Source organism: Passer montanus, unplaced genomic scaffold, assembly GCF_014805655.1.
Source record: "Passer montanus isolate IOZ18808 unplaced genomic scaffold, ASM1480565v1 scaffold25, whole genome shotgun sequence".
Classification (NCBI taxonomy): Eukaryota; Metazoa; Chordata; class Aves; order Passeriformes; family Passeridae; genus Passer; species Passer montanus.
The window spans coordinates 1,487,842-1,515,404 of record NW_024367149.1 but is presented as its reverse complement, the minus strand read 5'-3'; the positions used below and the strand labels follow the sequence as shown (position 1 = coordinate 1,515,404).

Here is a 27,563-nt window from a genome sequence, read left to right as displayed (position 1 = left end):
AATGAGAGCAGATGTAGACTTGAAATGAAGAGTTAGGGTAAGCTGTTTAGTAACCAATTAACAAAATTAATGTAATCAAGCTTTCTTAAAGTAAAAATGCAAGAATATTTCCCTTCTGTTGATTCCCACATAAGAGGGGCTTTGGCAAGTCTGAAGGTTATTTCAGTCAGAGCATGTCAGAGCAAGAGGCCAAAGTTCAGCACCTCTTCTGCACAGATCGTGAGAGAGAACATAGGTACTTAAAGGTCTAACATTATCTGGTTTAATACTTCTTTCATTAACTTTGTCTTAGTATAAGATATTATTCTGTAAATCCTGTACCAAGTAAAATATAATTTTCATTTATATTGGTCAGGTGAGAGGATTTATCCCCAGTTTAGCTAGACTGAAGCATTGAACAGAAATTCAGTTAGTAAATGGTATCTCACAGCAAACTAGATTTGTGATTCCTTGTTTGAATGCTATTCCAATATCCTGTGGAGATATTGTGTCCATATTATATAAAGAATATTACCCCTGTTCATTGCTTATTGATCAGAGATAATAAAACTCCCTGGATCCAGGTCTGATTTCAGCTGTAATCCTATACATCTAATGGAAAAGCAAAGCTGATAACTCTTCCTCTCTAGAAATGGGTGAATCCAGACTGAATACCTGCCAGCCATTCCTAATCCAAATCATGAACAAATGACGACATTAACAAATCAGTGTAAGATTACACAGGGTGAGGCAAGGTACTGGCAGAAATGCTAATGAAAAATAACCCTTCTTTATTCTGGGGAGAGCAAATAGCAGAATCAGCTCTAAGGCTTGCTTTGGCAGCTGTTCTGCAGTTGGTGGCTGTAGGTAGATTGACATTTGCTGAGAATCTGGACTAGAGATGCTCTCCTCTACACAATAATTTGGGACTGGACCTTACAAACCAAGACAACCGTGGAAATCATGGGTTTTTGGAAAGGAAAATTTTCAGTGCTTCTGCTTCTACTGTTCTAGTGTTTTCTTAGCTACTGTCATAACTGATTTTGATCTATGCCAATGGTTGGACAAGCTTGGCAAATGCATGGAAAAGTTCTCATTACAAAATCCAGGGAATAGGAGAGAAAGGTCCTGGAAAAGGAGAATTTTCTGTCTCTGTGGCACATTATAACTGGTGAAATGGAGCAGTCAGCTGTGCTATCAACATCTCTGAACGAAGATTTTTGGGATGTAGATCAAGACCAAGCTGATAACTTGCTTAAGCCATCATACAAATTCATAATCTAGAATAACCAAAACCTACAATTATGCTTAATATTTAACATAGAAATTATTGGAAAAGGCAAGGAATATGTTGCTGGCCTCTACAATACTTTCTATATTTGCTGCTTTCTTTATGTAGAGTTTCTCTTTGTAAATGTATGAACAGGTGTTAAGATGAACCAGTAAAAAGGTTACAAGAATATTAATTGCTGCTTTGAAGTGTTATCTTTAGGGAAAGTAAATTAAAACATAAACAAAGCAAGTAATAAGTATACTCCTGAGGCAACAGATAAGACTCACTCAGAGAAATTTCAACACCAAATGACCCAGCATTTGCTGCCACTGAGGGAGCACAAAGGCTGTCCCCTATCACAAGAGACCATTCCTGAAGTCAGGGAGGTATTTAAAGTGGATACCTATTTCTTGTTGTTCTGAAGTGAGAAGTTCAGAGTTTTACACCAGTTCTTCACCAGAGGACCATCCTTTAATTAGCTGAATCTGCACATGTCTGGCTAAATGGATGCTCTAGCTGTTTTGTACAGTGTATCTGGAGGCCTGGCATACTCTTTGTGTGGTAAACTTGTCCAACTGGGTATTTGAGAGGTTTTTTTTTTTTTACTTGGGTAAACTCCTAGGATGTTTGGATGCAATCTGTATCACCTGGGTTAGTGCTAGCAACCTTGAAGTTTGCACGACAGCTGAATGAAGTCTGGATAAAGGCAAGGAAATTAATCTTTCTTTGGCAAGAATAATTTTTTTGCCACCAAATTCAATGGTAGAAAAGGTTTTTGTCCAGTATGTTCAAATCTGACTCTTTTCTTTTGATCACAGGCCTGTCTTGATCTTAGTTATATGACATGACCCATTTGGAATCAAAGTGCTTTTGGGTGTCAGTAATTGTGATGAATTCCCAAGATGTATTCCAAGGTCTGGATTGCTTACTAGGTTTTGGTCCTATTCAGTAATTTTTGTTTCAGTTCTGGGATTTGACATTTCATATTAATAAATTGTGTTTGTGAGACAGTGGGCATTAATATCTGAGTGGGCAGGAGCTTTACTGACCCTGACATTTGATGAAGAGCTCATCTACCTACATAAATCAGCTTGGTTACTGGAAGACTGTGATGTGTTTATTTCTAAACAATAACATAAGCCAAACAGATACATCAGTAAAGGGAAAGAAAGAACATATCAACAGGAGTCTGAATGGAGACCAAATACTGATGAGAATGAAACCTTATCTCAGGATGCAGGACTTGGCATTCCCTGCTGCCAACAGCTTTCACAAGCCAAAGAAGAGAGAGAAATGTTTTATAAAAATTATAAAGAAGTTGGGGGAACCCTTTAGATAACTATCCACCTACATGTAGCTGTCCCTGAAAAACCAAACAGCAGGAATGAAATCCAATAAATGCTTGTTCTTTAGTACAGCCAAATGTCAGCTGTGGGGCTTCAGTGAAATGAACAAGCTCTGTCCTGAGTAAATATATATATTAATAGCTTGGAGCTGCACTATCAAAGAAAAACAGCTGAACAGCGGAACAACAAAACAAAGAAGCTCTGAGGCCTTCCACTGCCTACAGCAATATGCAGTTCAAGATGAATACTCTGCTCATTTCCATTCTAAACTAAACTCTATCTTCAATGCCATCAATATTATCAGTGTCATTACTGCAACTGCAGCATGAGTTTAATGCAATAGCTATTAATTAGACCATTTTGCCTTCCTCCAACAACAACCCTAGTGCATCAGTTCCTAATGGAGTTTATCTTATTGTGTTTTGATTTTGCTCGGAGCAGCCTTTCTGAATTTTAAGTTACTGTACGGTAATTCAAAGTACAGCAAAGGTTATAGAATACCCTTCATACTTTACCAGCTCATCTGCTTCACAACATTACACACCAGCAGCATAAACAGCCAACTCAATAATGAAGAATGCTGACATAAAAAATAGCACCCTACAATCACACACTCCAACTCTTTTCACTCCTCTCTTGGTGGTCAGCAAGGTGAGAAAAATTAGGAATGTCAAAGAGAGAGGGCAAACCAGTTAAAACTTCACTTTCAGAGGTAAGAACTTCTCCTTAAAACATCATCAGCTGTTCCATTTGTTTTGCACCACAATGGTTATCCTGTATAGATTCAATAGCTCTGGATTAGTGTAAATCTCATTGTTTCTTCTGTCAGCCTATATTTATCTAACTTGCTGGTTGGAGTCTGTCCATTGGTACATGAAAGAGCAGTAGGTTAATTTGCTTTGTGGGAGCACAGGTTGCTTCCTCATCAGTGCACAGGGAGTGATGCACATCTGCCTGTACTGACATCACTGTGCTCCTGCCTCCTGTAGTTATTGAGTAGAGATAGGACATGGAATACACACCTTTTCTTATCTACCTCTGTCTCCTCTGGTCCTCTGTGTTTTCACAGTCCCCATCACAAACAGAGCTCGTCTTCAGCAAAATGAAAAAATAAAAACTCAGGGTACCTTCTGAAAACCCAGTTCCTTCAGTCTGTTACAGGAATTAGCCACAAAATGTTGTAAAGATTTCCTAACATTTCAACCAAGAGTCAGCTCCCTTTCCTAATCTGTGGAGATGACAGTTGTTTCCCACCAATTAATGAAAATGTAAACTGATATTTGCCTATAATTTTGGAAGGGGACACTGGGTTTTATTGATCATTGCTATTGTAATCAGCTATTGTGGGTGAGTTTCTGTTTTCTCTCTCAAAGAAATTATCTGAAGTTTAAGAGCTAACCTATCAACCAAGGAAGTTTTGAGATCTATAGTCATATATGTGTACATAGATATACACACATATGTTAGTGTGTATGTTAGAATCATCTGTTCCATGAAATTGCTATTTCATGACATTGGATTGGGGTATATTTTGATGGAAAGCACATTCTGATCAAATTTCTTTTGAGTAATTCGTGACATATGTGGGCTTGATTTTTTTGTTGTTGTTGTTTTTGTGTTTTTGGTTGTTTTTTTTTTAATGGAAAAGAAACTAAAATGGAACCTAATTTTTTGAAACTACAAAATGTTTCAACTCATATTTGTTTCCAGTTTCTGCTTTTCAGGTTTATCATAACCTGTAAGCCAACATGTAACTAGATTGCAAGCATGTGATCCAGCAGCTTCTATGCAAGCAAACCCCCCCATTGACTCCTGCTGACTTAAGGGAAGCATCTTTTGCTACTGGGGATGAGTTTGAGTCCTTACAAGTGTGAAGCTTTAGGTCCAAATGTGCTGAGAGGCTTAAAAATATCCATGAACAGAAATACAGATAATCAGTGTGCTGAAATGTCAGAGAAGTTACTCAAAAGTGTCATGATGCAGTTTCCTTATCACTGAAGCTATCCCTGATAGGAAAGAGAACTATAGGGTCCTCCATAATCTTTTTATAAGATCACTATGGCCTCATCCCTTTAGAACACTTGATACTCTTGGCTCCCTGGAGTGGAACAGGAATGAAGTGAACACGTGGAACAGTTGGTCCTGAAATCTTTGATTTTGAGATTCAGTGCAAGTTCTACCTGAGTGGTTTATGAGGTAGATGTTAGGAAGGAGGCTTGAGGATTTAGCCCTATATGTCTCTCTGATTTGGACTCACAAGTATTTAAAACTCCATTACTGTTTTAGTAAAGCTGTTTAAGAATTTGCTGAAAACACTGTCTCCCTTGATTCTTAATGTCTACAGGATATTTCTTATGATAAATATTAATAATTTTCAAGGACATGGATGAATGCATTTTTATAATTATCAAAACCCAGACATACTGGTTTAGTGTTTAAAATTAATTATAGTATGGAAACCAGCATTCCATAAGGGAATTATATTAACTCATCAGAATGAGTTCATTTTGCCTTTCAATTTATATTTGTTGAATTTTATATACTGATTTTGTATTTAACTTCCAAGCACTTACTGAAATATCAGTTTTTGTAACTAGAGGGTCTTATTCCTAAATGTTTGACTTGATGTGTATTTAATTTAGATGACCATGTATTTGAACCTGCAACAAGTACATAAATACAAATAACTTCAGAGGAGAATAAGAGTAACTAATTTTCAAAAAGTGCCTTCAGTTGCAACATTCATTATGGCATGAGAATGGAAGATTAGTATTGGTTTTCCTTCAGGATTCCTGTTTACTGTGTTAGTGAAGGGCCCACTCAATGTCCCACTACCTTACCTGGTTCTCCTGTGTACTACAATAATCATTACTTTCTTCCACCCAAGAAACTTTAGTTGGCCATCTAGTGTTACCAACAATCTTTTTCATAGTGGGGATGATGGTCTGATTACACTTAATTGCAGAAGCCTGTGATAAATGGGAACCAGCTGCTTAGTGAGTTTCACCAGGTACCTCTCAGCATTTCACCTGGACTTTGCAGATTTCCCTGTTGCCATAGGGACTAATTCTAGCTTCCCAAATCTGTAGCACTGAGACTGGTGGGGGGTTACAGGTTATGGCTCTAAGTGAGCTGGCAGTGGAAGGATCTCTGCCAGCGTCTGTCTGCAACATTCCAGGCTCATCTGGTGCATGAGAGAACAGCAACAGTAACTAGGGATGGGAAAGACTCCGGTAAGGGTTGATGTGCACTGGAGAGTACCTGTGGGGTAGGATGTTCTCTCAGCATTATTGATACAGGAAAGCAGTACAAAAAAAAAAAGTCTAAAATATCACAGAAGAGGGTTCTTGTATTTAATGTGGGGAAGCAGGAGGCCAAGGAGTGGAGGAAGGACCTGGGCTGCAGTTGCTCACATGATGCTTGGTTTGACTGAAGGGGTTTTCTTTCTATTTGTAGAGCCAAAGGCTTATTCATCCTAGTACTGCTGGTGTACTTCTGACTCTTTCAGAACACTGAAGAAATGTAATAAAGAAATTATCTAGCCTTTTGAGAATTCATAAGGATTTGTCCTTTGTCTTCATGGTGATATGTCTTCCTGCAAGGGGAGGAGCTACTTTTCCTTACATCCCCGCGGTGATCACAGCATGGAAGAGCAGTCCATAGTGCTTCCTTCATAAAGTCATGTGTAAATCCAAGTCTGAAGTGAAGTATTTTTTCATTTGAAGCCCCACTGTACCCTATGCAGGCCATTGTGAAGGTCCTCAGACTTGTGAGTTTTCAGTTTCGCTGTTAGTGAGGGACTCAGAGCAGTTCCACAGTTATCATGACTTCGGTTCCAAACTCTTTAGCTGAATCCTAATCTACTGCATATTTTGGAAGTAGTTTAGAAACCGTAGTTCCCTCCATACTCTGTTTTAGAGTCTCCAAAGGGTTACTAATGTATAAGAAAATGGGACACTATTTTAAGGGCAGTTCTGCTCTAATGCAATCTACTTTAGAGTTGCCATCCAATCTCCCCAACATTTTGAAGACTGGTTTGCTTCCATTAGCAAAAATAGCACTGGAAGTGGGCACCCTTGACTAGTCTCCCTCGAAAGTCAAAACTGAGATAGTATTGTGACATTAGTATGCATCCTTGCTCAGAACAGTGTAACTGATGCCATACATTTACAGCAAATTTTTAAATTTCCATCATAGTAAAGAGAAACTGTCATTCAATCCAGTGAAATGCTTTCTCAGCGTCAAAAGATGCTATTACCACAGGACTGGCATCATTTTTCATCTTAAAGAGGATATTAAACAAGCACAGCAAATTCATGCAGGTGAGCCTACTGTACTAAACATAAAATGAAACCACGCATTGTTCAGGATGAATTATTTTAATGCTTATACTTTGAGTCAATTGGCCAATAACTTTCCAATTTGTTAATACTTGCATTTAGGAATAAAATGGATCAATGTAACCTATATTGGTATATGTTTCTGTCTGTTTCAATGTTGCCAGAATCAGCACCCTGCAGTCAGGGAAGTATCTGCTGGTCAGCACCTGGTTTGCATAATGTAGTGTTACAAAGATGAAAAAAACAGGCAACATCAGCTGGCAAAAAAAAAAAAAAAAAAAAGGTTTGCATAATGTAGTGTTACAGAGATGAAAAAAACAGCCAACATCAGCTGGCAAAAAAAAAAAAAGGTTCCCCTTTTGAAATGTGAAGGCTAACCTTGTCTAATGATTACAAGATTTATGAACAATTCAATAGCAATAGACTATAAAAGTGATAGGTCAGGCCACGTGTACACAAAGACTAAGCAGCTTTGGGTGAGATAAAAGATAAGGCAAAGATCCAGCTTAGATCCATAGCTCTATTTTCAAGACAGCCCAGCATGCTGAGCAGTAACATCTTTATACAGAAATACTTAGGTTTGAGTTTAGCAATATATTTTAATCACAGAGATTTGAATAAATAGCCTCCCTTTTCGTGGATCTTGTGCTCCAGGCAGAGGGAAGCAAAGATGTTATTTCCCTTTACACCACTTTATTGAGATTCAGAAATGTCATTTCACTTACATTGGGTGTGATCAGGGAGCATCCATTGCATACCATACTTTCTGTGTACCCTCTTCAAATTTTAAATCCTGATTAGCTGCCTTGAAATGTCAGCAGCCATAGGCAGCTTTAGACCCCACAGATTTCTTTTCTGTTTGTGTGAGTGAAACAGGGCAGATCAGACTTACAATTTTCATAATGTTTTGGTTGACTTCTGGACTGTCTGTGATGCAAAGACATTGTTTATCCCTGACACACCCTTGAAAGTGCTTCTCACCTTGCATGGTTTCTGTGTTTGTTGCTCTTTCTACCCTCCTCTAATCCCTTCCCCTTCCTCTCTCACCTTTCAAATTTGTAAAGCTGTGAAGAGAGCAGTCTTTCTTCTGAATGTTAGTTAATAATATCCAGACTGTGAAACTAAAACTTACAGTACTGCATTTCGAATTAATCAGAAAGACATACTGTAATAATATAGCTACAGACAAGGAGCTCTGCTAGCAGTCACCCAGTGCTCTGTTGAAAAGCAGCTTGCCAAACAGACCAATCATTAGCCAATTACATCGTGGAGCTCTGTATGGAATGGATTTGGTACATACATGGTAGAGCAGATGGCGGGGAAGAGTAGCCAGGGAGGACCTAGTCCAGCTGCTTAATGGCTGGACAAAGAAAAGCTGAAAAGAAAAGGGAAAGAAAAGAGCACAAGTGGTTTTAGTTGAAGATGAGGATGGGGGGATTTGAGAATGGTTTCTGTTGAGTGTTGGTTGCAGGTATAATTTGTAGGAACAATTAGTACAGGTAATTTGAAAGCACTGCAGTGATCGTGGCTCCTGGTTCATGTCTGCATGTTTTCTTGTAGGTCCTTGTGCTTTGCTGTCTAGAGAGGCGATACAAAGCAAAAAGGGCTGAGGAAAGGAAACTGCAAGCCAGAGTTGGACCATATGCCTAAAACGTTTGCTAATAGAGGCTGGCTCAGCTTCTCATGAAATGAGCCTGTGCATAGCCTGTCTTTGTCTCCTGGTGAGAGTGAGGAAAACAGGTTTTTTTCTCAATGCGCATTAGTCTCGCGTGTGTCTCATCAGCTTTTGATAACTGCTGATTGTAATTCAGGAAAGACTGTGGGCTTCATAACTTCTGGTAGCTAGAAATGTGCAGAATCAGAGTCAAGTAATGTTGTGAGCCAGTATTTGTGTGAGGTCACTTCCCACCCCATTCTGTTTGAAACTTCTTTCAAGCTGAGATGGGAGAGGTTGCTATTGCAGCAATCCTCAGGTGATGCTGAGAAATAAGAATTCTGGGGTTTGAGAAGTCAAGAAGGTTCAAGTTTCCAACACAGCCTTCTAATTTTCAGTGCCCAACTTTAGGCTTTGTGGGTTACAGTACCCAAGGTACTGAATATTCACAGTTGAGTGAGCAACATTCCTTACCTTCACTACACAACAGTCTTCTGGAAACAGGGAAGAAGCTACCTAGATTTTGTGAGGACTAGTTCCTGTATAGACAACTCTTGAATATGAATAGTGCTTAGGAAAAAAATGTTGAGGATCCAAAGATATTTACAAAGTCAGTTTGATTTAAATGATTGGGCCAGCTATACAAACAACACTGATACATATTTTCTTCTCACTTAAGAAGAAACACTGTCAATGTTTGCTTACTAGCAGGATATTAAAATATATACCAAAAAAATCTCCAAAAGCAGTGGCTGAACAAACACAGAACAAGTATTACATTATTTAATACTAAAATACCATGCTCATTTATTCACTTTTCTGCTAAGCTTTGGTTCTTCTTTCCTGTTTGTAAGTTCTTGAACCACGTCCCATAGTCCTTCAATGCAGCAGACTGCTCATGAGCTGGAGCTGATGTGCAGATGGACCCGAGCTCCTCTGCACAGGCTCCAGAGTGGGAGATGTGAGCCAGCTTCATCCCAGAAGGCTTTAGTCAGTGATGTGGTTCTGTGCCTGAGTTAATGTGCCAGAAGAGACGTGCTTTCACATTCCAAGCTCCGCATTTTCCAGACTGATACTGCTTAGAAGCAGAGAAGCTCATTTATCAATGGACAGAAAGTGAACCCGCCAAAGTGGAGGAACCACTGCTGGAGAGTGACTCAGGATTGTGACAGAGATGAAGCGGTAGGAGACTGAGCAGAGGAAGCTCACACAATGAGCAAGAACAGCTTGTGTCACGTTGCCACCTGTTCCTTTGACATCTGAATTTATGGTCTAAACCATAAATGGCCTAAGGCTTCATTTATTTGAAGTCAGGATAGAAACAGCACATGCTCTACACAGCTCAGTTTCACATTTCAAGTACCAAGCACATGAAAAACTGAACAAACCTTACAGAATTTGGGGGCTTTTGGTAACAAATAAAATTAGATACCATGCAAAACCATTGTAAAGGAAAAGGTATCATGTTAATACCATCTAAACTAAAATAAACCATAAACAAAAAATAAAAACTAAGTAAATAGATAAATATGAGTGTTTGAGGCCAAATGCAATTCCCACTGAGGAAATAATCAGATGGCAGTAAAAGTACTGGGGCAAAACTCTAGTTAGTATGTTTCTGGCCCTGTAGTTTATGGGAGAGGATAGACATATAATCATCACCTTGAATAAAATATATGTCATGACTGGGAAAAGTACGTGATTTTTTTAAGTCCTGTCACTTGAATAAAATCTGTGAGGTGGGTGGGGATGACAAAGGCTAGAGAATGTGATAACATGTATTATTAGCAATTCAAAGAAAGAAGGGTACAGCTGCTGCAGGAAATGTTGGATCCAGCTCTGCAGCTGAGCTGAATTTGGTCCTCTGCCCTGAAGTGTTAGAAAGAAAAATGAGTGTATGTAGCCATGGATTTGCTCTAATCCATGATTTGAGGATGCCAGTAGACACCCAAGATATCTATCCTGTACAGAACCGAGAAGGCTTGTTTTCTATATTTGTTTAAGAGTGACAAATATCAATAATATGGCAGAAATGTTTAAACAAGGACACAGCACATTGTAAAGGAAAACAATCCATCTGTTTCAGCAGCTGGTTTCAAGCATCCAGTTAGGTATCTATTGCAGTGAAGAAACTCTCCCAGGTTAGTTCCTATAATACTCATTTATCCTGGCTAGAAGAATTGTCTAGGGTGGTTTGCAGGACATTATTTGGACACAGAAAATAATTTTATAGCTGCTCTGTACTCTCTGGTAGTTTAGATTCCATGTCCAATTGCAGTTAACCAAGGAAGCTACATAAACATGGTCACTGTCTCCGTACCTTTCAAATGACTGCACCCCTGCCGAGATCTCTGGTGTCTGGTAGCAGAGGTCTGTCCCCATCTGGCTCTGCAAATGGCCAGAACCAACACTGCCTTAACAGGCAGCTCACCTGAATGCAGAGATCCTCCTTCCATCTCTGTCAGCTTCTTGGGAAACAAGAGTACTCAGGACCTCTCAGCACTGCGGTGAGCCCCCGAGACTTTATTTATGTGTCTGTCTCTGGAGTATGCTGGGTAAACAGAAGACATTTGTACATTGCAGAGGTGGCCACTACATAATTTCAGGAGCACGCATGACTCAAGCATGAAATTGCTGAGCTATGACAGAAGTCACTGACAGCTACTCTCACACTGCACATTAACATTATTGCTCTGAATTAATTATGATATATAATAATTAATTATGCATACATAGTGATATACTATATGAATAGTAAAGATGATTCCTCTAAACGTGTAGATTACCAACATAAGACCTGTATAGTTTGGTCACTGAAGGACTTTGATTCTGTGATTGTGCCTTTTCAGTTGGATGCTAGTGGATCTCTCTGTATAGTTTGGTCACTGAAGGACTTTATTTGATTCTGTGATTGTGCCTTTTCAGTTGGATGCTAGTGGATCCCCTTGTTGCCACAGTTTTTGCTCAACCTGTCATCATAAGCGATGTTTGTGTTTGTGTTAGAAATAGCAGGAGAGTTTTCTATCGACTTTCCAATAATACATAAAGAACTGTAAACCAATCCATAATGAGCACTTATTCTTCTTTGCTTCCTTTTTTACTCAGATGCTTCACGTCTGAAATTTGCTTGGTGAGTTTTTAAAGTTCAGAAATTCTGTTGTGTTTAACACTTTGACTTCCTGTTGGTGTAGTTTTTCTCTCCAAAGGAACAAACATACGTAGACTGAAAACTGAGCCATTCAGGATCCTCTTAAGATCTCATATATTACAGCAAAGATACCCCACATTTAAATGTATCCACTCATCTCTCACCAGATCATAGTAATGATGTCCTCAGTTGCTTTAGTCCATGTGTTAAATCTGTGCTCTGTTTATAGACAGGATATATACCTTCTTTCTCTTGTTTTGGTAGTGAATGGTAAAACAAAAGGCCATGAAGGAGCTCCTGGTCATGCCTGTTTTGCTTCCATAAGTGGTGCTGGGTAAACTCCGTCTCAAGCCTCCTGTGCTAATTTCTTAATCTTCAAAGATTCTGACTTTAGATGAAGAATTTTGAGTGCACTGTATATTCCAGCATATGTCTTGTTTAACTTCTCCAAAAAAGTAATTAGAATTAAGCACAGTGTTTCATGTGTGGTTTTAAAGCAGATGAGTCAGTTCAGTTGAGCTAGACATTGTTTGAGAAACATCCAATACCTTTATTTAGATTGGGGAGGAAACTAAGAAATAAGAAGGAAAAAACCAGCAGATTCAGCAGATCTTATCTCACTATTTCCCCCTCCTGTTTTCATTTGCACTTCTATTTCCATGCAATATTTCATTTCTTTATGCATCTATCACTGTTTTCTTCTGTCAGAAGTTCAAAGGCAGCCTGCTTTCATAAAGGAGAGGCAGTATTGACTGATCTATAATATTGTTTCTACCTTTTTTGACCAATTCTCAATGCATATTTCAAGTTTTGAGAAGCATTTCATGAATCACTGGGCAGTTTGAAAAATCTATAGTGTAGGCTCATTACTTTGCTGGCTGCTGAATCTTTTCCATTGGTTGTGTTGCAAGGCAAAAATGCAGCCTTTTCTCTCAGGAAAAGAGGTTAAAATTTCATATATACATAAATAATAAAACAACACATGGAGGTGATATCAGTGTGATGTATTTCATTTTATATATACTTTTGACTGCCCTGCTGTCCATTAATTCACACAAACTCCCGTCATATTCCAACCTCCTTAGCACCTTTAGTCTTGCTTTTCTAGGTAGTCAGTCAAAAAAAGGCTCCTTCTTTCCTCTGAAATGTGGCACTCCCAGCCATCTCCCAAATGTCACTGGCTGCAGGCCCAGGACAAGCACTATTCTGTTCTGTGCTAGTGATCATGGTTTAAGCTCCAACCTCATGAGGCTGCAGAAGTGGGAGCTTTACACTTCCAAGTGAGCTCCTTGCCCCAGCAAGCAGAGATGGATAAAATGGCTGTAGGAGTTTATTTCAGTAGGGCCAGGAGGCCCAGCTCCTGGAGACAGATCCCGGCATTCACAGACCACAGAATGTAATGGAAATTACAAAATGATGCAACTTACCAGGAGTCACTTTTAGATTAAATTTAAATATTTAACAAATTTTTTCCCTGTTTCCCACCTATCAAATCTTAGTAACTCATTCTGCATTTCAAAGGCATAAGGATATCAAAGTGGTCCCGATACAGTTAACCTCACCCCTCCAATCTATTTTAAGCACTTCTATCACCAATATTTTTCTGAAAAACACCTTCATACACATAGTGTGATGGGAATGTATTTAAGTGCCTTCAGCACTCCTGCAGAGTGACATGCAGAACTCACCTAGACTTTAACTACTTATATCACACCAGATTCCTTTATTTCTCACTCTTTTGTGAAGGGTAGTAGATAAACAAAAACTCCCTTTTTCTTATTCTCTTTAAAATTAGGCACAGATCTAAATCAGTTCTCTAAAATACTACCTTTTTTTCTTTTTTTTTTCCCAGCAAGAGCCACACCGCCATCAATGAGTCACAAAATAATTAAACATTTAAGACTGTCTGGGCTTTTGTTCTGAGGAGGTGACAAGGGTGCTGAAGGGTAGCTGCAGCTTCCAGTTTAGAGGCATTCTGTGTACTGACTGCATGTGCAAACACTCTGCCTCTGGTCATGGTGGAAAGGAGACAGACACAGCAAGATCACACAGACAGTAGACAGTGCACTTAGGGAAAACAACATCTGGGTCATCAGCAGAAGCACCAACCACTGCCCACATCCCAAATTCCACTGAATATTTTGGCTACCAGTTGCTGAGGTGCACTGGCATAAAGGCACCTCAGGTACTCATTGCAGGCCAACCATCATGTGGAAAGTATCTTTATAATTGTGCATTATATTAAGGTGTAAATTATGCTATACAATCTCTATAGGAACTTCATGAGAAATCAGCCATAGCTTGAAAGGGTTATTTTATATCTATCTAAGGAAATCTCTGAAAGACAAACTGGGCTAAAATGCATTATAAAAAGGTAGTTATTTCATACATCCAGACATCTCAGGGGAAGTTACTCTTTGAGCAGTTTTATTTAGGACTCAGTGAAAGAGCTCTGCTGCTCCAAGTCCATTGCGAGATTTGTCTCTCTCTGCACCACTACTTCTTTCACAGATTTCTCACTCTGTATGGATTTCTATGTTGTCATTAGCATCTTGGGTCCTCCTGAAGCTGCCACAAGCAGATTTTTATTCCATATGGCTATTTTGTCAGCCTGTAGCTACAAGAAATATGAAAATGGGAAGGGTAAGTTTGAAGCGGAGACAACCCATACCATTCCATGCAGACAAAAAGCTCTCCTCAGTCAGTTTTGGTTGAAAAGCCCTGCTACCACTCTACCACTTTTTCTCCTGGGCTAAGGAAAACAGCTGTTTATATTTTAATCTGTCTTTACACCCAGCTCTAAGGAGGAATAGAAATGCATGGATCGTTCATTATCCCTTGCATATAGAAAAGAAATTGGTTGAAGCAGAAAGTCAAATGGACTTTAAGAAGTTTTCTGTATTGACTCATTTCCAAGTTGATTAAATGCTCTTAAGTGCAGCCTATGCTCTTCTCCGTGCAAATCTAGCTATTGGGTATATAGATTCATATTTACATGTATACAGATTCCAATAGTGTTAAAAGCCCCAAACCTCCAGACAGCTAGAAGTATTAGTTCACAGGAATTTAAAATTAAATTAAATAGCTGGGCTGTTTTCCAGATGATTTTTAAAGTTCCTGTGCTTACACAAAAACCTCCGTAGGATTTACATTACACTACTGTATTTGTTTCAGTGAGCATTTGACTGCCAAGAATACGGTCTATGACCAAAATGGCAATCTAATTAAATATTTGACAAGCAGAAAGCTGGACATTATTCAAGTCAAGCATTAAATTAGAAAATTTAGTTTGTCTCCTTTATCAGTAGATTTTTAAATCAGCCTATTCTACCAAAACCCGTAACTTTAATGAATTTGGTCAGACATACTGTGTAACAGATGTCTAACATACAGCCAGGAGCCTAAATCATAAAAATGATGCTTTGCTTTGGCACGGCAAAATATATATGAAAGGTCAGTCACCAGCAACCTGCTTGCTGGTAGTTGAGAAACAGCACTGTAAAATGCATGAGCTGCCTTCTGTAGTCTCTTATAGGAAGCCTTGGAGAGCCACAGATAATTTGCTTTCAATGATTCATCAAGTTGGCCCTTTGTTTCACTAATTTGAGTGTCAAGTGTAACCACATAATAAAGAATTACCGAGACCTGATAAGATTCTTCTTACATTGCTCTGTTTGTCTGAACAACTGGTACTGTTGAAACCAACCCTACAAACTGCATAAACAGCGAGTGTGTGTGCAATTGGTGTCTTCTCTGGAGTGATAAAGGTGTTTACTGCGTTATCCACTGGTGAAACACACCTTCATGTTTCTTTTCCCTTTCTTAAAAGGCACTAATTGCAGCATGCTGTGCCCATGTTAGATATGGCATTTGTTTCACTGTTAGTCCTCCAATGAATTAACAAAGATAAAAAATAGATTTCAATGACAATTCCAGCCTTGAGAAATGTGCTATTGTGACCATGGTTGAGTTACCCTGTTGATAGTTTTCTCCTTAATTTAATTTTTAATACTACATAGCTGTAGGTTAGATGTGAAGCCATATATTAGAGGCACTATTTCAATGAGTAGTTTCATGTGAAATAACTTCATGATTAGGAAATTGATTTTTTTTTATGCTGTCAGTCTAGTAACTTCATAAGAAAACAACCCTAAAAATGGCTTGTGTAGAAGGGGTACGTTTATACACGTGGAATTCCCACAGCAAAAGATATTTGTAATCTAGGGTCTGATAAAGTTTTCACAACTGAACTTTACACTATTAACACAAAGAAAGAATAAAAAACTTTAGACGTGAGAGTGGGAAAATGTCCTCCTTCAGAAAGCAGAGAGATGGCATGGGGAGCAAGTCTGTGAGATTTGATTTATAAGACGGAGAAAGCTTCTGTCAAAAGGGTTTGAAACCGGTTGTTAGAGCTTAGGCAAAATTGTGTGAGGGGGCATTGTCAGCGCCGCACAAGGAGTTGAGGGCGTCGATTTTTTACTAACGTGAATTTAAAGTATTGCCTGATCGCTGCCAGCTCCAGGAAACCCAGGTAGCGGTGGGAGAACGAGAAATTTTCCGCTAGGGAAAAATACAAATAATGTAATGTGAAGGTCGTGCCCCGGTACCACAAGCAGGACAGAGGCCTGGGCAGAGGGAGGAAGGGAGGGAAGGAAGGAGCTGCTGCCCCCGCTCCTGCCCGCTCGGGCTCGGAGCGGCGCCGCCCGCCCGGAGCCCGCGGCCATCCCGCCGCGGCCGCGCCCCCCGCGCCGCGGGCTCGCCCGCGGAGCAGCGCCCGAGCGGCAGGCAGAAGTTAACTTCCACCTGCCCTGAAGTCGCCGCTGCGCCGGCAGCAGGAGGCGGGGGCGGGGGCGGAGGCAGGCGGGGCAGCCGAGGACCCGGCTCTGGCAGGCTCCGAGGGTCCGGCCGAGTGTAATTCCCCCCTAATCTCCGCCGCGGCGGCGCTTCCCTGGCCGAGCCATGTCTGCGGCTTCCCCGCCATGCCGAGCCTAGCGGGGAGCGGGAGGACTGGCGGCCGGGAGGCGCACAAAATGAAGACCCTGATGGTAAGTGCATTGTTGGCACGGCTCATCCCGGCTCCGGCGGCGGGGAGGAGAGCAGGGGAGCGGCGCGGAGCGGAGCTGCCCCGGGCACCCTGCACACGCTCCAGCCTTCGCCGGGCTGCGTCCCCGCGGCTCTCCGGGATCGCGCGAAGGCGACCGAACCTTGGTGGCGGCGGCCAAGAACTTTCCGCCTGCTTTCTTTTATTCGTGTTGCTCGTGGTTTGGGGGTTTTGTGTGTGTGTGCGTTTTAAGGAGCGTACAGAAGACCGATCTGCTTAAAGGACGAGGCTGGAGGTATCTGGGCGGGGGGAAGCGCTACAGTCCCCAACACTCGTTAAAAGGCACGAATGAGATGCCCAAAGGGGGACGGCGGCACGGGAGTGAGAGGCGCCGGGTGGCGGGCGCACGGAGGGGAGAAGAGGCGAGGAAGCAGGGCTGGGGGAGAAGGAGGGAGCCACGGGAGCGGGCTGGCGAGGCGGCAGGAGGAGGACGGAGGGGCTTCCCCAGTTCTCTCCTCGCACTTGGGCCGGGTGCCTGGTGGGTGAAACTTGCGGGTGCGCCGGCGGGGAAGCGGCGCGCCCGGCCGGGCCCCGCGGCGGGGGGAGCCCGCTGAGCCGGCTCTCTCTCTGCCCCCCGCAGCGCCACGGGCTGGCCGTCTGCCTGGCGCTCACCACCATGTGCACCAGCTTGTTGCTCATGTACGGCGGCATCGGCATCGGCGGGGGCCGCCCGGAGCCGCGGCGGCGGCAGCAGCAGGTGGCGGCGGTGCCCAGCCGCCCGCCCGAGCGCGGCCAGCGCCACCCGGCTCTGCCCGTCGGGGCCGGCCTCCTGGAGGGATACATCAGCGTCCTGGAGCACAAGGTGAGCCGCCGGCCGCGGGACCCCCCCTCCTTCCCGGCCCCCGGGGCAGCCGGACCCCGCGCTGGCCCGGCCTCCCTCGGGGGACACCGAACCCGCCGAGCTCTCCCTCCTGCCCCTCCTGCCCGGTTCCTCTCGGCGCGGTGGATGTGCCCTGCCTGCCTCCCTGCCGGGGTTGGCTTAAGCGGCCTCCGGGTGCCGTCGCACCTGGCCCAAGAGCAGGAATTACCGGGGTCAGGAGCCGGGCTCCAGCCCGCGGCTGGGTATTTATGCAGTGCTGCTTCTCTTCTCCCCTGCACAGTAGACGGGGGTGGGGGAGAAGATGAAGTGTTTCTAATGTTGTGTGCTCTAGGTACAGTACAAATGTATGCTTATGGTGATATTAGTAAGGACTAAAGAATGAGGTTTATTTACTGGAGGGCAAAGTCAATAGGTGGGTGTTTATTCTTAGCTCATTTTGTCATAGGAAAAAAGTCTCCTGCACAAATGACCTTTTCATCCCCCTTGTGGGAAGCAGAAGTTGTCACCCATGGTTTCCATTCTAGAAATTTGGGGCACTTCTTTAATGGTGAACAAAATGATGTCCCTCCCCTTGACAGAGGAATTACCGGGCTGTATTGTCAGACTATAATACTTGTTTACCAGAGATAGGCAGGCTAAGCTTTGATGGCTCACAGGACAGATGTAGTAACATAAAGTGAGCAAGGTGGCACATCCATGCCAAAGAGATACTCTAGCTTCAGTAGTTTTCTTACAAGGCAGATTCCTCTGCTTTTTGTTTGGTGTTTGGTTTGTTGCTTTCACCTGGAAACTCCAAGGTCTTCCTCTTCCAAAACCGCAGATATAGTTTAGTCTACACACATCTTGCAGTAAAAATTTATTTTAAAAAATAAACAACAGAAATGAGGATTCACAACTTTCTTATGTTTTCACATCCAGACTGACAGTCTTCTGAAAGATATATTGTCAGACAAGTTACTGGGCTCAGTTTAGAGGTACTGTGTGAAGACTAGTGACTTTGATATACAGAGATTTTTATTGTTCCTTCTGGCATAACTTTCTATGCAAGAGTTATCTGTAGGGCTCTTAGCACAGAAAAATAGCACATGATGGTGCCTTGTAGGCTTTATTTACTTTCTTACATGGTTCTCCTGGAAATTCTCAGATGTAATGTCTATAGAAAAAGCAAGTTTGGCCATGGGCTTCTTACTGTCTGATGTGTGCTCTTGTAATTCTTTTGTTCTTCTTGAACATGACTTTAGTGATAGGTGTAGATAGATGTGCACATGGTTGTTATATCCAGCAGTAATTAAAAAGTAATCTGTGGGCTTTTTGGCATGCATGTGTGATTCTGATAGCCTTCTGATTCTGATAAAACCTCACACTCGTTTCTCCAGACTCACAAACACCTCTCATTAACAGACCATACTTAAAGTCCCTGTTCTATTATATTCCAGGATAATTTTAATGTTTACTTGTCTTTTGGAGAAAGATGATCCTTTGTTTTTTTTAATATATTGTAATATGGCCCAAACCCCACAGATACTCTATTTCTGAATTTCATTTCACACAGCTCATGCCTCACAGTAATAATCTCCTGAAGGTTTAATAACTTTTCCACCTAACTTCTGTGGGTCAGAAAGAATATTGTGCTATCCCTGCTGTGTTCCCTGCTTGCTTTGTCTGAATTTAATGCACATGAGATCATGCAGAGAGCTGTACCACTGTGGTATACAGAGCAGTGCATTACCATAAGGAGACTGGGGAGAAAGGGGCTTTGTCTCTTAATAATGTATTTATTTTTGTAATTTAATTTGGTAGTCCCATGTATTTGTCATGGATTTACAATCCCAGAATACATAAGTTCCACCCATAATAAAAAATGGAGAATGCAAAAAATCACAGAAAGTTGTGGTTTGGAAAAAGAAGGATTCAGGATTGGTGATGGTGGGAGAAGAGGGAGAGAGCAAGAACTGAGGAATGGTGAGGCATGTTCAGAGAACCTGTGGTTTGGGTGGGACATTGGAAACTGCAAAGAAGACAACTTGAATAGCAAGTGAAATGAGGGAATTGGGGAAGTTTTAAGGAATGCGAAGAGAGCTGCAGGAAGAGAGCAAGGTAAAATTCTGTTGCTGTGAACAGGACATGATATTTGAAGAGATGGGGAGGTCTGGGAGGAGATGAGAAGTATCTGTTGTTTGAGGACAACAGGCTTGCAAAGGTAAGGCAGGAATGAATTCAGCAATGGTACATGTTGTTTTGATAGCACATGGTGTGAAATGACAATGAATACTAGATTTTTCACAGTATGGCTTCCTTAATTTCCCATCTAGAATCTTGGAATTACTTGTCAGGTTGAATGACCTAAAGCTGAATGACCATTATACAAAAATCATCCTTGGTATGTGCACATGCATGAATGACAGGTAGCAGTAGACCTGGATCTGGTAGCAGTGGAATGTCTGGATCATTCTTGTGTTTGTTTCTGGATCCCATAATTTGCTTTAAGAGAAAAATCTCCTTTCATGTTCGTGGTGTACCCATTCTGGTGCATTTAATGAGAGTAAGTATGCACATATATGTAGAAGCTGTATGCCATGTAGTGAAGTTAGTAATCCATAATCACAATGTCAGTATTGACACATGAGCTGTGTAAGTATGTGGTAGTAAAGATGTTTCTCTTCAGGGATGAAATTGAACAATTGTCCTCATTGTGAAATATCATGTATTACAAATGTCTGTCACTACTAGCAATACAGCTCATTTAGTAGTGCTGGATGATCATGTATGGAGACTATTTGCCAGAAAATCTGGGCACTTAGTACTAAGCAACAATGATTTTGAAATATAGCCTGCAATATTATAATTACCAATTATTTTTCTCCTTTTATTTTATATTCAGTAAGAATTGTAGTTCCTCATCCATACTGTCAAGATAAGCAGGCAGTCTCTGAGAATACAGTAAAATATGTCTTTTTTTTTACTAGGTTGAAGAGGTTTTTTGCAGGAGTTTCTAGTCTTTGCTTTCATAGTTCCTGCAAGCCCATTTTTCCATGAGTCAAGCATCAGAGATCAGAACCCTGTACTTAGCTTTAGTAGCCTTTCACAGTTTAGCAGTGCATACTTAATTTTTGTTGAGCTGAATCCTTGGAACAAAAAAAAAAAATAAATCAGAAATGCTTGGATTCAGATGCAAGTGGATCCTTGTCATCTCACCTCTGCACATCCCAGAGTAACAGCAGTTGACAGGCATTGTTGATGGATGTTTGAAATGAATAAATAGTATCTCTTTTTGTTCCCATAGCCATATGTTGTATCCTAAAAAAATCTCATATTTTGAACAGAAAATACAGTTTGCTGATGGTTGTTATTGAGAGGTCAAGGACTGAAACAAAGGGAAGAAGTGGTGGCTTCTACTTCCAGGAGCTGCTGGTTCCCACGGAGGCACTTTGAGTGTAGCACTGCTTAGCTACGGCATCTGCTCTGCAGTTAGAAAGGACAAGAGTCCTACACTGTCAAAGTGACATCTTTCATGAATTCTGTGGGTGTTATCCTGAAATTAAAGGGGTTTTGTCACTGGCATTGAGGGAAGCAGAATTATGCTCTTCTGTGCGGAGGCATGGGGATAAGCCTTTCTGTTGATTTATCATAGTGCTAGCAAGAAATTACAATGCTAATATTTTTAAAGCGATTACTGCATACAAATAAGAGAATGTTAATGAAAGTAGGAAACCTAGCACTGCTCCAGAACTTGCAAGAAATAAATATTTAACCATTATATTATGATTCTGAAATGAATGTGAGAACATGTCTCTGGATAGTTAAAAGTCTTTTTACCCAGTATTGACTCAACAGTTGGTGCTGCAAATAAAATATGAGTTTGTCATGTATGTAATTGAATAATATTTCAAGCCATCAGGGATTTTGTTTCTTAGAAAATAAAAAAAAATTTAAATCAATTCTACAGTCAAAATGTATGATTTATTAGAAACATTTTAAATACCTTAAGAGCGAATTGAGATCAACATGGTAATTTAAGTGGTCACAATGATTTCTTAATTTATGATAATGTGAATTATCATATGCAAAGAAATCTTGATGATCCCTCTAAATTAATGCAGATCAGAGAATAGTGTAGTTAATGAAGTGTTTGAGGAAGAGTCATTCTACAAATAGTGCTGCTATAGCTCCTTAATCTCCGAGTTGCAGGAAGTTGCTCTTGGGTGAAACAACTTTTTTTTGGATAGTAAACTTTGTGCACTTAAAATCAGGTGGGAATCTTGCCATGTTTTATATTATTATTAGTAATTTTTAAGTCAAATGAGTTTGGAATTTTAATTTTTACCTCACTAAACCATTGACAGTTTGGGGCTGGATAGTTTTGGGGGGTTTCACTAAACCAGCTTTCATAACTAAACATAGAGATGAAGAGGAATCAAATTATTTTGAAGGTTTTATTGTTTTTGTTTTAATGAATTTATCACAGAACCATAATGTATCTTACAGCAAAACAGCTTATCTTGCCTGAGGTGGGATCAAGCCCACAGAGTTATGTAAACCACGTACCATGATTTCATTACATGTTCCTATTTGCCCCTGAAATTCTCACCCGCAGAGGAAGGAACACAAACTTTATTATACAATTAAGGATTTGATGGAGCTTTTATTATGTGAGAGATCCACAAGGGGGAGACTTTATTCTAGAATAACCTTGTTGGGGACACTTCCCTCTATCAGAGACCTAGGCAAGGTGGGAGTCCAAAACGCCCTTTCCTCAGTGCTCTCTTGGCTTCCTGGCTTTTTGTATTTTTTGGTACCGTAGTTACCTACCACTGATAAGCTGTAGGTTTATTTAAATCCTTACAAAGTTGTCGTCTTAAAAAAAAAAATCATGACAGTCAGGGAATGTAACTGAATATCCACACACAGGGAGCAGAGACAATTGTTATTCCAGATTTACAAAGCTTTTAAATAATGAGTGTCCTGTGCTTTACAATTTCTTACTTTTGAGCTACTGCAGTACTGTGCTTTTTCAGGCTTACCTTCATTTTGATGATCCTTGTCTAAAATCTTTAGTAGTTTCTGTGTGCACTAGCTGCTCACGCAGGGCAATACAGAGCCCGCAGCAATGACAGCAAATTATGGTACATTTTCCTGTTTTCCAGGTTGCTTGGCATCTCTGCAAGGAACCAGTAGTTCTAGCATGGCACTGCTCCTACTGAGAATATTTTGAAATATTTTTAAATGTTTACATGTTGGTATCAGCTGCTGCAAGTAATACTTTACAGTTAACACTATTGCCTAATTCTTTCTAAAATAAGTGCTGTTAAAGATGAAATCTAAATAGCAGGGGTGGTAGTGAGTCCAGGCAGGGGTCAGCATCTGTTGCTTAAAAAATTATCTCAAAAGAGCAAAGGTACTATTAAATATTGAAATGTCCCCGAGAACTGAAAGATGCTTGGTATGCATCTGGTGCATGATGTTGTAAATGTTCATTAATGTAGCGTGATAGATAAAAACCTACCCAACCACAAACTAGCCATGTTCTGATCATTTCCTGGTGATTGGGAAGAAAAAGGAGAGACAATCATTGTTGTAATACTGAAAACAAGAGTAGTTTTGGAGTTTATACTGGATGAAGATCTTGCCCTATGTAATTTATGACATTATGTGATATAGCCTTATTCTTTCATAGAAACTGAAGCAAAAAGTTTATTTCAGAGACTGTTTCACAAGATAGCGATGATTTATTTCAGTAAAAGCATAAATAGCAAGTAGTCAGGTCGACAGTTAATGCAGAATTGGGTTTTAATTTTCTCACATTTTAAAAAAGTCACATCTCACCGCAATATCTGATACCATATATTGGTCATGACATGTTATCTTATTTTTGCAACTGACCAAGACACAGTGTTTGTTTGTTGGAGTTTTGTTTTGTTTTTTCTTTTTTTTTTTTGTTTGTAGAAGAAAAACTGGAGTAGCATGAAGATATTCATTTTTGCACTTCTTTTTTATGACAGATTCTAGATTATATGAATTTTTCAAAAATTATCCTGATTTGTGAAAGGTGAAGAATGAGTAAATATGCTCTTTTCTGTTTTATGAATATCATACATATAATATTTTAATATGTGGGTGCTGTCTGTTTTCCTCATGTGCTTCCCTGTCTTCTTTTATGAACATACAAAATGCTTAATTCAGTGGATTTGCAAAATACTTTCAGGCAGGGAATTGGTGACACTTTGTCTGTTAGTGAAATTTGTTCATCTTTCATGCAAAGCCCCTTAATTTTTTTTTTCTCTGCACTTTCAATGACCACATTTGTATTTTTAGTATGTGTTGAAGTATATTATATTTGATAACCATTTAAAGTTGCTATATTGTGCACTTCTTTTTCACATGATCTTTCACTGTGAGCATTCTAGGCTATTTTCATCTTCCTGTGAAGACAAAGTGTTCTTTTGAAGGTTCTTAATCCTTGGTGGAAGCAAGTCTGAACTAAATGAGATTTTCAATGACAGGAAATGTAATTTTTGCTCACAGCTGATGGATATCTCTCAATAGAGTTCCTTAAATTCTCCCTTTCTGCTTGTCCTGGGGCATAAGTGGATATTGAGTGTCATCCTAACTATGTGATATCCTCAAAGCAGTAGATTGCAGGTGGTTTTCTTTTCCCAGTGACCTTCCTTACCACTGTCACCTGTATTGCTCAGTAACACTCTGTGTGCATGTCCTTGGTGCTGGGGTTGCACTGATAGGAAGAACTCAGTGCATTAATTGAACTTCTAATTAGGGCAATTATGATCAAATCAGCAGTCGTTTGGTGCTGATATAAGCAGATGTGACAGCACAAAAGCTACTTTGAAGGTGAGGTGAAGCATTATGGTATTTAACCTCACTCTGTTTCACCTCATCCCTCCCAATCTCCATTAGCATCACTCTCTCTAAGAGTTAAAACCTGAAGTGCTAAGACCAGTTATCCACTAAGGTTTGCTGTCAGCTGAAAAAGCAAGTATTTCCAGTTCAAAAACTGCTGTTAATTGTTCTCTATTGTCAGTCCGGAAATAGCCAAATGCAGTTAAAAATAGGAGTCAAGTAGGAAGAGAGGGATCTAGTCAAAGCTGAAACTTTCTGCCTTCAGAGCTTCTGTTTGCAACAGAAGTGCAAAATACAGAGCGAGGAGTGGAGCTCTGAGGTGTCCCTTGATAGTCCATATGAAAGACTGAGCTGGGCACTGAGCAACACGTACACAGTGCTGTAGAGAATCCAGCACCTTTGAACTGGCTTAGGCAAATCTGGTAACACTTTGTCTGGGCTGTGTTCAGAGTGACACAGGAAGGAAGAGAAGCACAGTGTTTATTACATGCAATAGTGAATACTGAATCCTTACTGAAGCCTTGTGAGAGAACTTCAGAAGAAGATTGAGTTATTTTAAAACAGAGAGGGAAAACTGGTACATTTAATAGGTTAGTAGAGTTATTTTTTCACAATGACAGTGTAGTACAAAGTGTTTGTTGTCCAAGATAAGGGAACAATAATGAGTTTGTATGGTATACAGGCAGCATAGATCAGGTTTTCTTAATTCAGATTTAATAATATGGACTGTTGTAAGTAACACAGAACAAGAATATATAAATATGTGTCTTGTTGAATACAACATGTTAGGAATTCATTGCAGCCGTAAAAAATTTCCATTACAGAATGGATGGCTTAGTTAGAAATAACCTGGAAGATGAAAATGTTTCTCAATAAACATTCAGTATATTTGGAATATGCATTTTTGTTTTGCAAATAATATATTTTGAATTTAGTGTGTTATTAGCATCCTCAGGTGTTAATATTGATGTTAATATTGCAGAAGCAAAATACTCTGTAAGTTTTGTAGTGTTAAAATATGTCTTGCCCACAGCTATAGCAGGTCATAAAAGTAGATGCAATAACAGCAGAGCATCAGTCCAAGAGCTAGCTCTAAAGAAAAGAAAAATTCCACAGTGCAAATTAGTGCAAATGTACATCTCTACCAAGCCTTGTGCACAGGAAAGTTAAGGGAGCTCTTGTTATGTTTAAGAAATGGCTGGCTGAGACACGGGGTTGCAGAGACCACGTTCATCACCGTGTATGGGCTGCTTACCAGCTTGCCGGCATGAAGCTAAAGCCTTTTGTCCCAGTTTGAGAGACCAGGCTGTGTTTTGCAGGCAGTGACGTGAGTTACAGCCGGGCTCATTCTCTTCTGAACTTTCTTGCCTGCATTACTGTTCTCTGTGGATAGGCACTTCTGTTCCATTTCAGTGAACTTCGTGCTTGGGCTTGTACAAAACAGCATCTGAGGAAGCATATAACTACAGAATCCTAGAACCCTATCATGGTTTGGCTTGGACAAGGGACCTTAAAGAGTATTTTGTTTCGCTCCTCACCCTGCAGTGGGCAGGGACACTTCCCACTAGACCAGCTTGTTCCAAGCCTTGTAACATCTGGTCTTGAACAATTCCAGGGATGGGGCAGCCACAGCTTCTCTGGGCAGCCTGTGCCAGGGCCTCACCACACTTACAGTGAAGACTTTTCTCCTAATATCCAGTCAACACCTATTCTCTTTCAGTTCAATCCCTCTTGTCAGAGGATGCAGTGTTTTCTGCTTCAGCTCTACTGTATTTCATGTATAGTACACACCAAATTCAATAAAGTGAGGGATGTAATAATCTAAGAGTATATTTTAAACAACCACAGTTGACATCGCAGACAGGAAGGTAGCATGTGGCTGTGGGCTGATGAAATGATGCAGAGATTCCAAGGCTGGCAGAGGCTGGGTCACTAAGTCTGCCTGGTGTAGTTTGAGACAGCCTTGTTAGCTTGAAACCAGAATAGTCACGCTGTATCTGAGCGAGTAAATCCTGCTCTTTGGCAGCCACATTTCTTCTGGAGCTGGGCTGGCTCTGCACGGTGCTTTCTGTAGCATTTGGAGGTCAAGGTAGGTGGCAGCTGCATGGAGTGCCTGGGGAATAGTGGTAAAGACGTGCCAACAACACATCTGGACAGTTCTCAAGTGCTGTGCCAAGACCTGAAATTGCATTTGGTATTCTAGCTGTTCTTTAACTTTGGCCATCCAAATTGTGTACACCTTGTATTTGAAGAGACTGAACCATTGGCCACAGCAAAGACATGCTTAGAAAACATAGTTTCCAGGAGTTGTCCATGGTCCTTGTGAGAAAGCTTTTGGCCAATTACATGGAAGCAGTGCTTTCCCAGCTTTATCCTCAGTCTTAGTGCAGAGCTGAGGGGCTCACAGGGGGTATGTGCTCTTGTACAACCTGTGCTATCCCTTCCCTGCTTTACTCCAGCTTTCAGTGTGGCATCTTTGGGTCAGTCCTTCTGACACTTGGCCTCATTTCATCCGTGGAGATTAAAATAATGTCACAGGTGCTCCTAAATTTGATTGCTGTCCGTTTTAGTCCTAATGCTACTGTAAAAGGGTTAGTTTTACACATCTCAGCGTATTGGTTGACTCTAAAATAGAAACATAAAACCTCAAAATACAGCCAGGGTTCTGAATGCAGCTGCCGAAGCATTGCAGAGTTAGCAGTGCCTGTCCTTGCTCAGCTCATCTGCCTGTGCCTGGATAATTGCAGGTGAACTCCTGTGTAAAAAAAAAAAAAAAGATAAAACACTAAATGTTATATTTAGGTAATTTCTTAGAGTTTATATTCCATAAAATGGTCATTGTTGATATTATTGATAACTATCTGAAATACATTTTACAAATAAAATGCCTATAACAAAGTCACTGCTATTTCCATTTTTTCACCTCCTTATGTATTCTCTTTGTAACACCACTCCAGATTTTTTCTGTTTTTAATAGTGATTCATGAGCCTTAGGAAGAATGAGACACTTTGTTATAATATTGCTCACATTATCCATGAGAACT

At 40.6% G+C, this 27,563-nt stretch overlaps 1 protein-coding gene across 1 annotated transcript in view; it reads left to right on the top strand.

Moving 5' to 3' along the window:
* Positions 1–16,507: 16,507 nt before the first annotated feature.
* The window catches only part of ST6GALNAC5 (ST6 N-acetylgalactosaminide alpha-2,6-sialyltransferase 5), a 64,241-nt gene continuing 53,185 nt past the window's right edge, over positions 16,508–27,563 (top strand). Inside the window, exons 1-2 of the mRNA XM_039711795.1 lie at positions 16,508–16,788; positions 17,425–17,646. Of these exons, the coding sequence (XP_039567729.1) occupies positions 16,723–16,788; positions 17,425–17,646 (288 nt within the window). The 5' untranslated portion in view covers positions 16,508–16,722. The remainder of the gene's footprint in view (positions 16,789–17,424; positions 17,647–27,563) is intronic.